This window comes from Cetorhinus maximus, chromosome 23, assembly GCF_964194155.1.
Source record: "Cetorhinus maximus chromosome 23, sCetMax3.hap1.1, whole genome shotgun sequence".
In the NCBI taxonomy this organism is placed as follows: domain Eukaryota; kingdom Metazoa; phylum Chordata; class Chondrichthyes; order Lamniformes; family Cetorhinidae; genus Cetorhinus; species Cetorhinus maximus.
Genome location: NC_135901.1, coordinates 31162049 through 31178387, shown reverse-complemented (window position 1 = coordinate 31178387; position 16339 = coordinate 31162049). Strand labels below are relative to the sequence as shown.

General features: G+C 45.9%; 5 protein-coding genes across 5 annotated transcripts in view; all 5 read right to left on the bottom strand.

Annotated features, from left to right (window-relative positions):
• Positions 1–9977, bottom strand: part of LOC144696929 (uncharacterized) — a 164910-nt gene extending 154933 nt beyond the window's left edge. Inside the window, exon 1 of the mRNA XM_078568652.1 lies at positions 9785–9977. The gene's annotated coding sequence lies outside the window, so the exon portion shown is untranslated. The remainder of the gene's footprint in view (positions 1–9784) is intronic.
• Positions 1–16339, bottom strand: part of LOC144697120 (uncharacterized) — a 432856-nt gene that overhangs the window by 91071 nt on the left and 325446 nt on the right. The window lies entirely within an intron of this gene.
• LOC144697094 (uncharacterized) overlaps positions 1–16339 on the bottom strand; it is a 391382-nt gene that overhangs the window by 113234 nt on the left and 261809 nt on the right. The gene's annotated exons all lie outside the window — the stretch shown is intronic.
• LOC144697244 (uncharacterized) overlaps positions 1–16339 on the bottom strand; it is a 123031-nt gene that overhangs the window by 62123 nt on the left and 44569 nt on the right. The gene's annotated exons all lie outside the window — the stretch shown is intronic.
• LOC144697158 (uncharacterized) lies at positions 8394–9788 on the bottom strand. The gene has a single exon (XM_078569008.1). It carries the CDS (start codon positions 9627–9629, stop codon positions 8871–8873), a length of 759 nt encoding a protein of 252 aa, XP_078425134.1. The 5' UTR covers positions 9630–9788; the 3' UTR covers positions 8394–8870.

The window sequence follows — 16339 nt, the reverse complement described above, 5'->3', positions numbered from 1 at the left end:
ACTGGAACCACTGAGCATGGATCAAACAATCAGCATGAATTGACAAATTCGGGAGAATTGGGAGGGTGTATATTAGATACAGCAGAGTAGGAATGGAGGAAGAGTGTGTGGGACAGAGATTTACAGCCTTTGGGGATGAGAAAGGAAAGAATGTTCCATAGAAACTAGAATTCTGTTCTGAATTTCTGTCATGGACTGACAGTGATGACTTTTGTAAATTCCTTTTACAGAATATTAGAAGGGGAGGATTTGCAGACAGATCTCAAACCACATGTTACATCAAGTTCTGACAGAGTCACTCAATTCATCCGGAGCTGAATATCAATGGCCTTTGAATCTAGAAGGAGAAATGTTAGTCTGTTCATTCTGCTTCAGAAGGTTTTAAAATCAGTGTTATTGGAAATGAACTGAGACAGACACATCTGAGTGAGAGTGTTCCAGTGCACTGACTGTGGAAAGAGCTTTGACCAGTTACGCAGCCTGATAAAACATCACGGGAGGGACTGTACACATGTTCTGTGTGTGGACTGCTCAGTTGATCATTGAATCTGGGGCGACCTAAGGACACCTTATGGAGAAACTGTGGAAATGTGGGGACTGTGGGAAGGGATTCATATCCCCATCAAAGCTGGAAATTCATCGACGCAGCCACACTGGAGAGAGGCCATTCACCTGCTCCATGTGTGGGAAGGGATTCACTCATTCATCCCACCTGATGAGACACCAGCGAGTTCACACCGGGGAGAGACCATTCACCTGCTCTGACTGTGGGAAGGGATTCACTCAGTCGTCCCACTTGCGGATACACCAGCGAGTTCACACCAGGGAGAGTCTGTTCATCTGCACCATGTGTGGGAAACGATTCACTCAGTCATCCAGCCTGCTGAGACACCATGTCACTCACACTGATGAGAGACCCTTTCAATGTTCTGACTGTGGGAGTAGCTTCAAAAGCTCTCGGGAACTGATGTTCCACCAGCGTTTTCACACTGAGGAGAGACCGTTCAGCTGCTGTCACTGCACAAAGAGGTTTAGAAGTTCACCCAACCTGCAGGAACACCAGAGACTGCACACCAGGGGGAGGCCATTCACCTGCTCTGAGTGTGGGAAAGGATTCATTCAGTTGTCGAAACTGCAGATGCACCAGCGAGTTCACACTGGGGAGAGGCAATTCACCTGCTCCAGTGTGAGAAGGGATTTACTTATTTATCCAGCCTACTGAGATACCAGCGAGCTCACAGTGGGAAGAGGCCATTCACCTGCTCTGAGTGTGGGAAGGGATTCACACGATCATCCTACCTGTTGACACACCAGCGAGTTCACACCTGGGAGAGGCCATTTACCTGCACTGAGTGTGGGAAGGGATTCAATCATTCATCTGATCTGTGGACACATCAGCAAGTTCACACCGGGGAGAGACAATTCACCTGCTCTGAGTGTTGGAAGGGATTCAGTGATTCAGCACATCTGTGGGTACACCAGCGAGTGCACACCAGAGAGAGGCCGTTCACCTGCACTGTGTGGGGGCAGCAATTCCCTCAGTCATCCAGCCTGCTGACACACCATGTCACTCACACCAATGAGAGACCCTTTAAATGTGCTGACTGTATCTGGGCCCCACATTTTAGGAAAGATGTGAAGTTCTTCCAGAGGGTGCAGAGGAGATTTACGACAATGGCATCAGGAACGAGGGGCCAGAGCCTGGAACAGCTGAATTTTCTGACTTTGTGTCATGGAGTCATTAAGATATACAAGGAGACTATTCAGCCCATCACATCCATGCTAGCTCTCTGTAGAGCAATCCATTCAGACCCATTCCCATTCTATCACTGAATCCCTGTAAGCTTATTTCCCTCGTGTCCATCCAGTTGCCTATTTAAATTGTTCATTATCTCTGCTTCCCACCCCGCCCCTCATAGACAGCGAGTTCCAGGTCATTACCGCTCGCTGTGTGAAAATATTCCTCCTCACTCCCTCCCCGCATCTCCTGCCCAAAACCTTAAATCTGTGTCCCTCTCCTCCTTGTACCATCAGCGAATAGGAACAGCTTTTCTTTGTCCACCTTATCTAAACCTGTCATAATCTTGTACACCTCTATCTATTCTCACCTTAACCTCCCGGATTCAAGGAAAACAACCCCAGCCTGACATCTAAAATAAATAAAACAATATGTTAATGCCTGAAATCAATTGGGAATGTTTGATTTCTGTTTTAAAGATATGATGAGTATATTGTATTGGACAGTAAAGGAATTGGAGTAACTCACCCGGGTGATCAGTGGAATGTATCAATCTGGTATCCACCTACATTCTAGTGAAAGCCAGGGAGGTGTAGATGAGATGAATAAGTTGATAGATTTCTCTGGGAGATATTTACATCCTTGCCTATGAATTTTGTTTTCAAGAAAACCACATTTGACAGCCTGGCCACCACCTGAAATATCAGGACCATAACACAGGGAGATAAGCAAAGACAGACACTCACTTATCTTTTGATAAACGCACCTGAAAGTTCAGAATATGTGGCCTGACATTGGGATACCGGTGTGAGTGTGCAGATGTGATTTGTTACATGTGAAGACAATAGGACGCGTAAATTCATGGTGAAGTGGACCGAGGAATGGGTCCCAAACATACCCAGCTACTTGACAAACAACATGATATGAAATGGTTAATGTGACCATGAGAATGAGACAACATTTTGACATGATCAAGGTGTTGACAGATACTCCAGAGAGAAACTGACTTTAAAACAATCAGTATAGAATTAAACACACCGGTCTTGGTCAAAAAGTGACTAAAATTGAACTAACAGAGATAAACATTTGGATTGGGACAATTAAGGGCTTGGGAGAAATAATACTGAGTGAGAACTGTCCACAAGTTGGACAGGGGTAAGGAGAGAGCTGGAGAATCTTTTACATCCATGCTTGATCTGTTGCTTGAAGCATATGTCCTTATGTACCAGTAACCAAGAACTCACGGCGCCCCTTCAGAAGAAATGATCGAGTAGATGTTACCCCAGGCGGGGCCAAAACAGAACTGGAAAATAACAGAGTGAAATTGAGTGAGGGGTTGGAGAGAGAGTTCTTCTCCCCCTCAAGATGTGGACTGTAAGAATCCTGGGGGACCCCCTACTTCGGGTTTTCTTGCTAATTAGTGAACATTTAATTAAAAACTATGACTGGCTGTGCATTTATTTTTAATTTGATGTTACACTTCTCCTGTTTTTATTCCTGTTGTGATTACTCTCTGGGTGAGGGTGGTTGACAGGTGACAGGATGGGAAATTGTGGTTTGGGTCTTCATTGACCAAATGTTTTATTGATCTGAAAGGTGTAAAAGGGGCCAAACTTCAGCAGAAATCTGGCAGAGCTGAGAACAGACGACTTGCTATGTGGGAACAGGGAGATGAACATCTCCCAGAGGACAGAGAAACAAGAGTGCCTTGAATCCTAGAAGACACCTGGGTGTCAAGGCCACCATATTTTCACTGCTTGGTATGGGAATGCTGACTCCCTGTACCGGGGACGGAGCGTGGGTAGCCAATTGTTTGAGAGTTTGATGTGGCTTGGGCAGGTACAGATGGTTCAATGACAGGTTTTGTAATTGGTCCGTTCAAATGTTAGCTCAGCAATGATTGGGTTAAATCCGTCTCTATAGACTTTGTGATGTAAAAATGTATCAGAAGGGATTCCCCGAGCACAGAGACTTGTAAGACCATAAGACCTAGGAGCAGAAATTAGGCCATTCGGCCCATCGAGTCTGCTTCACCATTCAATAATGGCTGATAAGTTTCTCAACCTCATTCTCCCGCCTTCTCCCCGTAACCTTTGATCCCCTTACTAATCAAGAACCTATCTATCTCGGTCTTTAATACACTCAATGACCTGGCCTCCACAGCCTTCTGTGGCAATGAATTCCATAGATTCACCACTCTCTGGCTAAGGAAGTTTCTCCTCATCTCTGTTCTAAAAGGTCTTCCCTTTACTCTGAGGCTGTGCCCTCGGGTCCTAGTCTCTCCTACTAATGGAAACATCTTCTCCACGTCCACTCTATCCAGGCCTTTCAGTATTCTGTAAGTTTCAGTCAGATCCCTCCTCATCCTTCGAAACTCCATCGAGTATAGACCTAGAGTCCTCAAACGTTCCTCATATGTTAAGCCTTTCATTCCTGGGATCGTTCTCGTGAACCTCCTCTGGACCCTCTCCAGGGCCAGCACATCCTTCCTGAGACACGGGGCCCAAAATTGCTCACAATATTCTAATTGTGGTCTGACCAGAGCCTTATAAAGCCTCAGCAGCACATCCCTGCTTTTATATTCTAGTCCTCTCGAAAAAAATGCCAACATTGCATTTGTCTTCCTAGCTACTGACTCAACCTGCAAGTTAACCTTAAGAGAATCCTGGCCTAGGACTCCCAAGTCCCTTTGCACTCCAGATTTCTGAATTCTCTCCCCATTTAGAAAATAGTCTATGCCTCTATTCTTCCTACCAAAGTGCACGTTGTGTTCCATCTGCCACTTCTTTGCCCATTCTCCTAACCTGTCCAAATCCTTCTGCAGCCTCCCCGCCGCCTCAATACTACCTGTCCCTCCACCTATCTTTGTATCATCTGCAAACTTAGCCAGGATGCCCTCAGTTCCTTCATCTAGATCATTAATGTATAAAGTGAAAAGTTGTGGTCCCAACACTGACCCCTGCGGAACTCCACTAGTCACCGGCTGCCATCCTGAGAAGGACCCCCTTATCCCCACTCTCTGCCTCCTGCCAGACAGCCAATCTTCTATCCATGTTAGTACCTTGCCTCTAACACCATGGGCTCTTATCTTACTGAGCAGCCTTCTGTGCGGCACCTTATCAAAGGCCTTCTGGAAGTCCAAGTAGATAACATCCATTGGCTCTCCTTTGTCTAACCTATTCATTACCTCCTCAAAGAATTCTAACAGATTTGTCAGGCATGCCCTCCCCTTGTACATATTGCATTGACTGGTGTCATGTTATCTGGGGCAGACGAGGGAGCATTTACGTGGAGATGGTGCTTCTACCCAGAGTGTAATGGTAATGCTGCTGCACTTTGATACTACTGCTCAGACATGAACGTGTGTCAGGTCTTATTTATACTGAATAAAATCTAACCACTGTCACCAATAAGGATTATCACTGTGAATCATTTCAGAGTTTGGGAAAAGGGGATAAAGGGTCAACTGACTCCCTGAACCCCATTTTCTAACATCACTGTGTCAAAAATCTCATCTCCCCCTCCGGCTCCTTTGCCAATTACCTTAGAGGGACTCACTTTCTGTTAAAGAGCCTGCCGACCCCTCTCACCCACTTTCCCTAAAGTGCAGAAATCTAATCATGAAAAGTCCAGCAAAATCAAATAATTTCACTGATAAATGTTTATTAATGAAACAGAACATGGTTAAAAAAAACAGAAAATTACTTGAGGATCAAAGACAACCAGAGTAAAAGGATGTGCACGATGTTCTGGACCCAAATGGTTTCTCTTCAGCTCCTCTGTACCTTGTTCCTGTGACTCCTGCTTTGGACACAGGGGCACTGAACCCCGGGGGACGGGTCACCATCAGCCCCGGTCACCCCCTCTCGCGCCCCGATTGGTTGGAGGCCCATTTCCCAGTCAGTCCTCCAGCACCTTCCTGTCTCTCTATCAGTGCAACGCCCATGGCAGTTTCCCAACTGGGGCGCAGGCCCCGTTATTCTCAGCTAAATTCAGCCCTCAGCTCCGTCGCCTGGCTGTCATTGACACGAGCAATAGAGAGACAGAAAGGTGCTGGAAGCTCAAATGGGAAGTGGAAATTTGTGGCTCTAAACCAACACTTCAACCTTTGTCAGTCAAACACTTGTTATTTATACTGGGGTTTTTATTATTAGATTTAGACACTGGAGGCAAAGGGTAACTTTCCGTTTCTAACTTAGTATTGTCTATAGTGTCAGCCGTGGCTCAGTGGGTAACACTCTCACCTCTGGGTCAGGAGGTTGTGGGTTCAAATCCCACACCTGGGACCGGAGGACAAAAATCAAAGCCAACATTCCCAGTGCCAGCACTGAGGGAGTGCTGCACTGTCAGTACAACCTTCTCTCGAATGAGATGTTAAACTGCCAGCCCTGTCTGCCCTCTCAAGTGGATGTGAAAGATCCCATGGCCTCTATTTTGAAGAAGGGCAGGGCAGTTATCCCTGGTGTCCTGGTCAATATCCATCCCTCAATCAATATCACTAAAAACAGATCTGCTCATTATCACATTGCTGTTTGCGGGATCTTGCTGTGTGTAAATTGGCTGCCGCGTTTCCTACATTACAACAGTGACTACACCTCAAAAGTCCTTCATTGGCTGTAAAGCACTTTGGGATGTCCTGTGGTTGTGAAAGGCGCTATAGAAATGCAAGTCCTTGTTTAATTGCCAGCGAACTTGGATATATTACACTCGGTCCCTCATCGAAATCAGTCACAGAGATTGAGAGCTCATTTTGTGTATAAACCTGTTTGACACCTTTCCAAACACTTTTTGAAAATCCAAACACACCACATCCAAGATGAGGAATTTTTTTGTTTTAAAAAACACAGCGAGTTGTGATTTGGAATTCACTGCCTGAAAACGCGCTGGAAGCAAATTCAACTGTATCTTTCAGAAGGGAATGGGACAGATTCTTGAAAGGAAAAGAAAATTGCAGGGTGATGGGATTAATTGGACAGCTCTTTCAAAGAGCCAGCGGGAGCACGATGGGCCAAATGGCCTCCTTCTGTGCTCTATGAGCCTCGTCTGCATTGAAAGGGAGGGGATCATCTTCAATTGTGGGTGACATATTAAAGAAAGCAGTGCCTCCTCTTCTCTGTACATTTAGTTTAACACTTAAATCTCCCCTTAACATTCTCTGAAGTGGCAGATGGAATTTAATACAGAGAAGTGGGAGGTGATGTGATTTGGCAGAGGGGATAGGGAGAGGAAATATAGACTTAATGGCACAGTTCTAAAGAGTGAACAGGGACAGAGGGACCTGGGGGCTCATGTGCAGAGATCACTGAAGGTGGCAGGACAGAGTGAGAGAGGAATTTGCAGACATGGGATCTCAGGCTTCAGAAATAGAGGGATTGAGAACAAAAGCAGGGAAGTTTTGCTGAACCTTATAAAGCTCTGGTTAGGCCACAACTAGAGTATTGAGTCCAGTTCTGGTCACCACACTTTAGGAAGGATGTGAGGGTCCCTGAGAGGATGGAGAGGAGATTTACCAGAATGGTTCCAGGGATGAGGGATTTTAACCACAAGGTTCGGTTGGAGAAGCTGGGGTTGTTCTCCTTGGAGCAAAGAAGGTTGAGGGGAGATTTGATAGAGGTGTACAAGATTATGAGAGGTTTAGATAAGGTGGACAAAGAAAAGCTGTTCCCATTCGCTGATGGTACAAAGACGAGGGGGACGCAGATTTAAAGTTTTGTACAGGAGATATATCTACATCACTGTTCCTTCAATGTTGCTGGGTCAAATCCTGGAACTCCCTCCCTAACAGCACTGTGGGTGTACCTACACCACATGGACTGCAGCGGCTCAAGATGGCGGCTCACAGCCACCTTCTCAAGGGGCAATTAGGGATGGGGAATAAGTGCTGGCCCAGCCAGTGACACCCACACCCCATGAAAGAATAAAAATGAAAAGATATGGGTGGGAAATTAGGAGGAACATTTTTACACAGTGAGTTGTGATGACCTGGAACTCGCTGTCTGCGAGGTGGGTGGAAGCAGAGACAGTGACGGTTTCAAAAGGAAATTGGATAGGCAGTTGTGGGAAATAAATTTTCAGGGTGACAGGGATAGAACGAGGCAATGGGACTGACTGGTTTGCTCTGCAGTGAGCTGGCATGGACACGATGGGCTGAATGGACTCCTTCTCTACCCTAATGACTCTGTGGTTGAAAAAGAACAATTTCAGCTGCTCCACTCTCTCCAGATGACTGAAGTCCCTCATCCCTGGTGGCATTCTCATCAACCTCCTCCGCACCCTCTCGAAGAACTTCACATCTTTCCTAAAGTGTGGGGCCCAGATATCGGGTTCCATTCTAGAGGGATAGAATTGAAAAGCAGGGAGGTTATGTTCAACTTGTTTTGAACCATGGTTAGACTACACTGGGAGCACTGTAAACATTTGTGATCTCCATTTAGAAAAAGGAAATAGAGGCACTGGAGAAGGGGCAACAAAGATTCACAAGAATAATAACAGAACTGAGAGCATTTAACCCTCAGGAAAGGCTGGGGCTGCTTTTCTCTAGAAAAGAGAAGACTGAAGGGTGACCTGATGGAAATCTTTAAGATGATCAAGTTTGATAATCCAATAGGGATTTCATGAGAAACCTCTTTACCCAGCGAGTGGTGAGAGTGTGGAACTCGCTACCACAGCGAATGGTTGAGGTGAATAGCATGAATACATTTAAGGGGAAGCTAGATACATACATGAGGGAGAAAGGAATAGAAGGATATGCTGATGGGGGGAGATGAAGAGGGGTGGGTGGAGGCTCATGTGGAGCATAAATACTGACAGAGACTAATTGAGCCGACTGGCCTGGCCCTGTGCTGCAGACTCAATGGAACAGAGACAAATGTATTTATTTTAGATCCACCTGTCGTGTTGGAAAAACACTATTTACTGTCCAGGATAAAAGAAATGGACTTGATCAGCTCTGCTGAACATGTGCACTCCCAGGTTCAAGGAGCATCAGCCACTGGAAGCAAAGTCGTGAGACCGGCCAGTCCAGCAGAAAGAAACCCTCCGACCCTCCCACTTCACCAAGTGTCAAAATGAACATGGTTCAGTCCTGGATGTGATTAACAGCAGCAATAACAGCAGAATCCAACCCCTGGAATCACTTGTGAGCTCGCTGGTGCTTCTGCAGGTTGGATGAATCACTGAATCCCTTCCCACACTCAGTGCAGGTGAACGGCCTCTCTCCAGTGTGAACTCGCTGGTGTCTCCAGAGGCTGGATGATGTTCTGAAGCTCTTTGCACAGTGAGAGCAGCTGAACGGTCTCTCCTCAGTGTGAATGCGCTGGTGGAACATCAGGACCACAGCACTTTTGAAACCACACCCACAGTCAGAGCATTTAAAGGGTCTCTTATCGGTGTGACTGGCTTGGTGTCTCAGCAGGCTGGATGACTGACTGAATCGCTGCCCACACACGGTGCAGGTGAATGGCCTCTCTCCGGTGTGAACTCGGTGGTGTGCCAATAAGTTGGATGAATCACTGAATCCCTTCCCACACTCTAAGCAGGTGAATGGCCTCTCTCCGGTGTGAACTCGCTGGTGTGTCAGCAGATGGGATAACCGAGTGAATCCCTTCCCACACTCAGAGCAGGGGAATGGTCTCTCCCCGGTGTGAACTTGCTGGTGTGTCTGCAGATGGGATGACTGAGTAAATCCTTTCCCACACACAGAGCACATGTACGGCCTCTCTCCAGTGTGAACTTGCTGGTGTGTTTGCAGATGGGATGACTGAATGAATCCTTTCCCACACTCGGAGCAGGTGAATGGCCTCTCCCCAGTGTGACTGCGTCGATGGGTTTCCAGCTTAGATGGGGATCTGAATCCCTTCCCACAGTCCCCACATTTCCAAAGTTTCTCCATGGTGCTGATGTCCTTGGGTCTCTGCAGGTGGGACAATTAGTTGAAGCCTCGAACACACAGAATACGTGTCTCGTCTCTCACCACTGTGGATGGTGCAATGATTTTTCAGTCTGTGTAACTGGTCAAAGCGCTTTCCACAGTCAGTGCACTGCAACACTCTCACTTGGGTGTGTGTGTCTCGGTGCTTTTCCAGTCACACTGATGTTTAAAATCTTTTGAAGCAGACAGAACAGACAAAGATTTCAAATGGTAGATTCAAAGGCCGACGATATTCTGGTCCCAATGAATGAAATGACTGTCAGATCTTAACATGATGTTTGGTTTGAGATTTTTGTCTGAAAATCTTTCCCTTCTAATATCCTGTAAAAGGAATTTATAAAAGTCATCACTATCAGGACAAGGTAGAAATTCAGAACAGATAATTCTAGTTGTTATGGAACATTCTTTCCTCTCCTGTTCCACACACTCTCCCTCCATTCTCACTCTGCTGGACCTAAAATACACCCTCCCAATTCTCCTGAAGGTGCCAATTCATGCTGATCATCAGATCAATGCTCACCATTTCCTCTCCTGGATACAAAGACCTGAAAATCTTCATGCAGCTCGCTCGGCTACATATATATTTATTGGGCTAAAATGTGTTGAATATACAGTATTGTTTTCCCCAATTAGAGATAGAGGGTGGATGTGAGCAAGACCTTTTACTAGGTACCGAGCAGTCTTGACCTGGAGTTTGCTGCCTACAAGGGTGAAGTGGAGACGATCATGAATTTGAAAATGGAATTGGATGGGCAGTTGAAGGAAATAAACTTACAGAGTAACGGAGATGTAGAGGGGGAATGGGACTGAGTGGATTGCTCTCCAGAGAGTCGGCATGGACTTGAGTTGCTGAATGGACTCCTTCTGTACTACAGTGACTCTTATATTCATTCATGGGATGTGGGCATCACTGACGAGTCCTGAACTTATTGCCCATCCCTAATTGCCCTTCAAAAGATGGTGTTGAGCTGTTGCTGCTGGAAATGACTGGAAATATACACAGTACTATATTAAAAAGGTAGAAATAATAATAAATGGACTCTATTCCTATCCAGAAATAATATATTTAATGTGTACCATTTAATAGCACTGGACATATCTCTGTCCTATATTAATTTACTGTCCCCTTAAATGTCAGCCATCTCCTGGGGAAATCACCCCTTTAATTGTGAACATTAGGAAAGGGACCATCCTTTTAGCCAGACAAATAAATGTGTCAAGCTGAGGGAGCAAAGGATGTCAATGTCTTTAAGAGAGAGAGAGAGAGAGACCTGGGCCAACCTTTCCAGAGTCTGCACCCTCCCTGGATTCACTTCCTTTCCCTTCAGTTCCTGCAAGTCAACAATTTCCCCCCAGAATGAGAAAAGAAATGGAAAGGGGGAGAAAAGAAAGTGTTTTACTCACAGATGTTGGACACAGGAGGAAGTTTTCGTCTGTGTGAAGCTCAATCTTCATTCACACAAAGCCCGCGCTCTGATTGAGTGGAGGACTGGAGTCCTTCCGGTCCTCCAACTCACCCCATTGGTCAGCCCCTGAGCATGAAGGGAAAGTGGTGGGATAGCCTTTGCCCCCCAGCCGCGCTGAGCTATTGTCTAATGGGAAAGGCTGGAAGACGGAACCGACAATGGGCCCCCGGTCAATCAGAGCGCGGCCTTTGTGCCGGTCCATACCTCACTTCCGCACATGCGCATTCCTTCCGAAAACCCGCAGGCTCACATGCGCAGGCCATCGTCTCCCCAGCACATGCGCAGCTTCCCCTCTATTTTGGACATGCGCAATCCCGGGCCGCCCGCCCGCGCAGCGGATAGAGCGGTGTCCCCAGCGCAGTGGATTGTGGGAGCTACGGCCGCCATTACTCATCCGGAGCCCAGTCTCCAAGCTCCTGGGACTGGGATGGAAAGTGGGGGTGGGGGGCGCAATGACCCCGGCCTGACACAAAGTACATGGGGGTAGTCACTGGATATGATTGTGACGCCCCCTTAGCAAAACAGCTTGTTAACTTCAGATGTAAAGATTTAGACACCTGGGTGACATATTGGGGAGGGAAATAGGTGAGTGTGAAACTGAACCCAAGAGTCAGCACCTTCAAGGGAGTAGAATTGGGGAAAAGCTGGAGGAAAATAGCAGGATCAATTAGGTTCGAATGAATTCGTAGGCTTGAGGAAGTGTGTGCGGGGCAGAGATTTATAGGTTCAGAAGGAGTACAATTTTCACATAATCATGATATTGTACAACTTCATCAAAGCTTTTGACAAATTTTGTTTCACAATTATCCAGTGGAACACCTTGGGGCGTTTTATAATGTTAAAAGTACTGTATAAATTGAAGTTGTTGTGTCATTGAAGGCTACCACTTGAACTGCCCACTGCCCCCAATTCCAAGACCCCTATCATGAATAGACTGATCAAATGTCTCATTCACACAGCATAGCCCAGTCCGGCCCAGTGAATCTCCTGTTAGACAGTTTTTTAAAAATTCAGGTGTAAAGATTTAGACAACTGGGTGACATATTGGGGAGGGCAATAGATGTGTGTGAAACTGAACCCGAGAGTCAGCACCTACAGAGGAGGAGAATTGGGGGAAAAGCTGGAGGAGGATGATCGGATAAGTTGTTGTCAAAATCAAAAGGAAGGTGGGCGTGTGTGGGGGTATGGAGTTCTATTGTTTAAGTGGGAGAATCATGTTTCATGACAACTCGGATTATCAGTTCCGAATTTTTACCCTGTACTGATAGTGATGACTTGATGACATCAACCCTATCGCACCCTGTCATAATCTTAAAGTCCTCTAACAGGTCATCCCTCAGCCTTTTCTTTTCCAGAGAAAATATTCCCAGCCTGTTCGATCTATCCTGTAACTGAAACACTCTTAGTTCTGGTATCATCCTTCTGAATCTTTCTTGCACCTTCTCGAGGTACTCTGTCAGTGTTAAAGGGGGATGTAACTAAAATTGGTTACAGGCGCCGAATTATTCGGCTCCAAGTTGACCCCCTAAGTTTCAAATTGACCTTTTCAAATGCTTTAATTTGAAAGAGTCTTAACCATCAGGCAAGATAGGACTCTGAAATAACAAATAATATCAATGTTTATTTAAAGAAAAAGGCATACTTATGAAATAATCAAACCACATTCCCAACCTCAATTGGTCAACAATCCCAGGTAGAAGTGTGTATCTTCCTCAGGTTCCTGAACCACCAGCGATTTCCCACAATCCTGCCCCAGGGGTCCCTCAGTGCCTCCACAGCTGGAGTCCAACTCACAAACCCAAGATGGTTCTTTAAACAGACTTCTTACCCTTGAATTAGCATTACATCATCAAAAATCAGGTTTGGTGTCATTAGACAACTGGTCATTGTTGTTACTGGGTTAATTTTATTGGGTTTAACCATTTCCATACATTGTTCCATGGAGCAGAACAATGGGACTGTTCAGAATATTTCTTTTATCTGAGTTTGGATAAGCCTCCATTCATTCTCTTGCAGGTGCCCTCGATGGCTATGGACTGTAGTGGAGTGATCTCAGTTGCCACTGACAGTGTTTACAGCAGAAAATTAATATTTTTAACTTCAAACATCAGTATCCCATCAAGCCATAATAACTACTTCATTAATTACTTATTCTTCAATTATACACTGAGTCGCACTACTCAATTAATTATTTGTTTCTGGCTTGTTACTAATTGCACAATAATTTTTGATTAATTACATTTAAAGGATGATAAAGAGCAGAATACAAAATGGCTTCTTTAACCCAGTGTTAGTATAAAATGGCATCTTGACCATGTTAGCTTAATACAGTGAATATAGTGTAAAAACTCCCTCAGGATGGTCGAGTTAAGCTACAATCTACTGTCCAGGTCAGCTTACACCCCTCTATCCCTTTTATAATAATGGAGACCCACAACTGTTCACACTATTCCAACTGTTGTCGAACCAAGGCTCAACACAGGTTTAACATTACATCTCTGCTTTGCAATGCTATTTCTCTAGAAATGAATCCCATATATGGGCCCCACAATTCAGGAAGGATGTCAAAGCCTTGGAAAGAGTGCAGGGATTTAGTACAGAGACAGGAATGAGGAACGCCAGTGATGTGAACACACTGGAGAGGCCGGGGTTGTTCTCCTGAGAGCTGTGAAGGCTGAGAGGAGACTTGACAGAGGTGATCAAGATCCTAAATGGTTTCCATCGAGGAAATAAAGAGAAACTGTTTCCACTGACAAAAGGGTTGTTGACCAGAGGACACAGGTTGAAGGTGATTGACATAAAAGCCAAAAGGCAAATGAGGAAGACTAATCTTCACACAGTGAGGTGTTGTGATCCGGAATGCACGGCCTGAACAGCTGATGGAAGCAGATTCAACAATGGGAATTGGATAAATACCAGAAGGGGACTAGTTTGCAGGGCTCATGGGGAAAGGGCAGGATGGTGAAACTAATTGAATCGCTCTTTCAAAGAGCCAGCACAGGCACGATGGGCCGAATGGCCTCCTTCTGTGCTGTGAGATTCTGTGATCATAGATAAATCAATGTGCGTCAGTGATATGTACGGTGATGTCAATAATGTCTGGAAATCCTTTTTCACGTTACAGAATTTTATCCCTTTCCTTCCGGTTTAGTTTCAGACAAAGAGAACAAAAGCAAATCACTTTCAGTACATTGAGCAGCCCTGATGTCTATTCTCAGCCAGCATTACACAGGGGGAAAAGGGCTGGATTCTCAGACCAGCAAGTCAAGGCACCCTCTTTAAATGGCCACTTCCCACAATGGATTCAGTGACCTCTGAAGGGAAGCAGCCTTGGTCCACACTGGGAGTTCCTGCCCCCACCCGTCAGCTGGCTCACGCTGGCTCATGCTCCTTCTGGACGATCTGCCTGTAAGGCTAGGAGTGTGTCAGTTTAAAAACAAACCTGCATTATATAGCGCCTTTCACAACCTCAGGGCATCTCAATGAGTTTCATTGCCAATGAGGCTCTTTCTGAAGTGTAGACACTACAGGAAACGTGGCAGCCAATGTGTGCACAGCAAGATCCCACAGATGAAAATGTGATGATGACCAGATCATCTGTTTTTACTGCTGTTGGTTGAGGTATAAATATGGAGTCCCAGGACACCGGGGGTGAACTCCTCCCCCTCCTGCTCTCCTTACAATTGTGTCCATTCAGTTTTGCACATCCACCTGAGAGGGCAGAGTTCAGGTTAATGTCTCACTCGAAAGACTCTCTCTCTGACAGGACGGCTCTCCCTCAGTACTGGCACCGGGAGTGTGCGCCCTGGGTTATGGGGGCTCGAGTCTCTGGAGTGGGGATTTGAAACCCCCACCTCCTGACTCAGAGGCGAGAGTGCTACCCACCGTCATGCCGTGTTGAATAGAATCAGCAAGCTGGTGTTCTAGAATCATGGAATGTTTCCAACACTGAAGGAGGCCATTCAGCCCATTGTGTCTGTGCCAGCTCTCTGCAAGAGCAACTCACCCAGAGCCACTTCCCTGACCTTTTCCCCATAACCCTGCCAATTTCTCCTCTTCAGATAATGATCCAGTTCTCTCTGAAAAACCATGAGTGAATCTGCCTCCACCAGCCCCTCAAACACTGTATTCTGGATCCGAACCACTCGCTGTGGAATTAAGTTTCTCCTCGTGTCGCAGTTGCTTCTTTTTCCAATCATCTAAAACCAATGTCACCTGGGTCTCGCTCCTTCCACCTATGGGAACAGTTTCCCTCTATCTGCTTTGTCCAGACCCCTCATGATTTTAATACCTCGATCAAATCTCCTTCCAACTTTCTCTTCTCCAAGGAAAACAACTCCAGCTTCTCCAATCGATCCACGTCACTGAAGTTACTCATCCCTGAAATCGTTCTTGTGAATCTTTTCCACACCCTCTGTAAAGCCTTCACATCCTTCCTAATCTGTGGCGCCCAGAACTGGACACAATGCTCCAATGGAGCCCGAATCACTACATTATACAGGTTTCTCATAGTTTCCCTGGATTTGTATTCGAAGCCCCTGTTTATATACCCGCAGGATCCCGTTTGTTTTATTAACCACGCTCCCTACCTGCCCTGTCACCTTCAGTGATTGGTGCCCCTATACCCACAGCTCCCTCTGCTCCTGCACCCTCTTTAGAATTGGACCCTTTATTATCAATTGTCTCTTTATGTTTTTCCGCCCATTTGGATTAATGAAGTACTTGAGCTGAAGTAATTGTGTGAGTTTAGTTTGGTGATAACACGGATCAAACACACACACACACACACACACACAGGTGTACCAGGCAGGCACCTCAATACTTGTGGGGAGGTGAGTGTGAGATGGACACGTCAGCTCCTGAATGGACGGCAGGGTGGCAGGAAAACCTGGGGAGTGCGGCATGAGAATAAATCCCTTTTGGAATAGATATCGGACGGGCTGAGGGGTTTAAAGGTGAGAGAAGATATTAAAGATCATTTCCACTGAAATAATCCACAAATGCTGATACAGGATATTTATTTGATCCTGGACAGTAAATAGTGTTTTTCCTACCACTACAGGTAGATTGAAAATAAATACCTTTGTCTCTGTTCCATTGATTCCACAGCACAGAGCCAGGCCAGTTGGCTCAATTGGTCTATGTTGGTATTTATGCTCCACATGAACCTCCACCCACCCCTCTTCATCCCCCCACCCCCCCCCG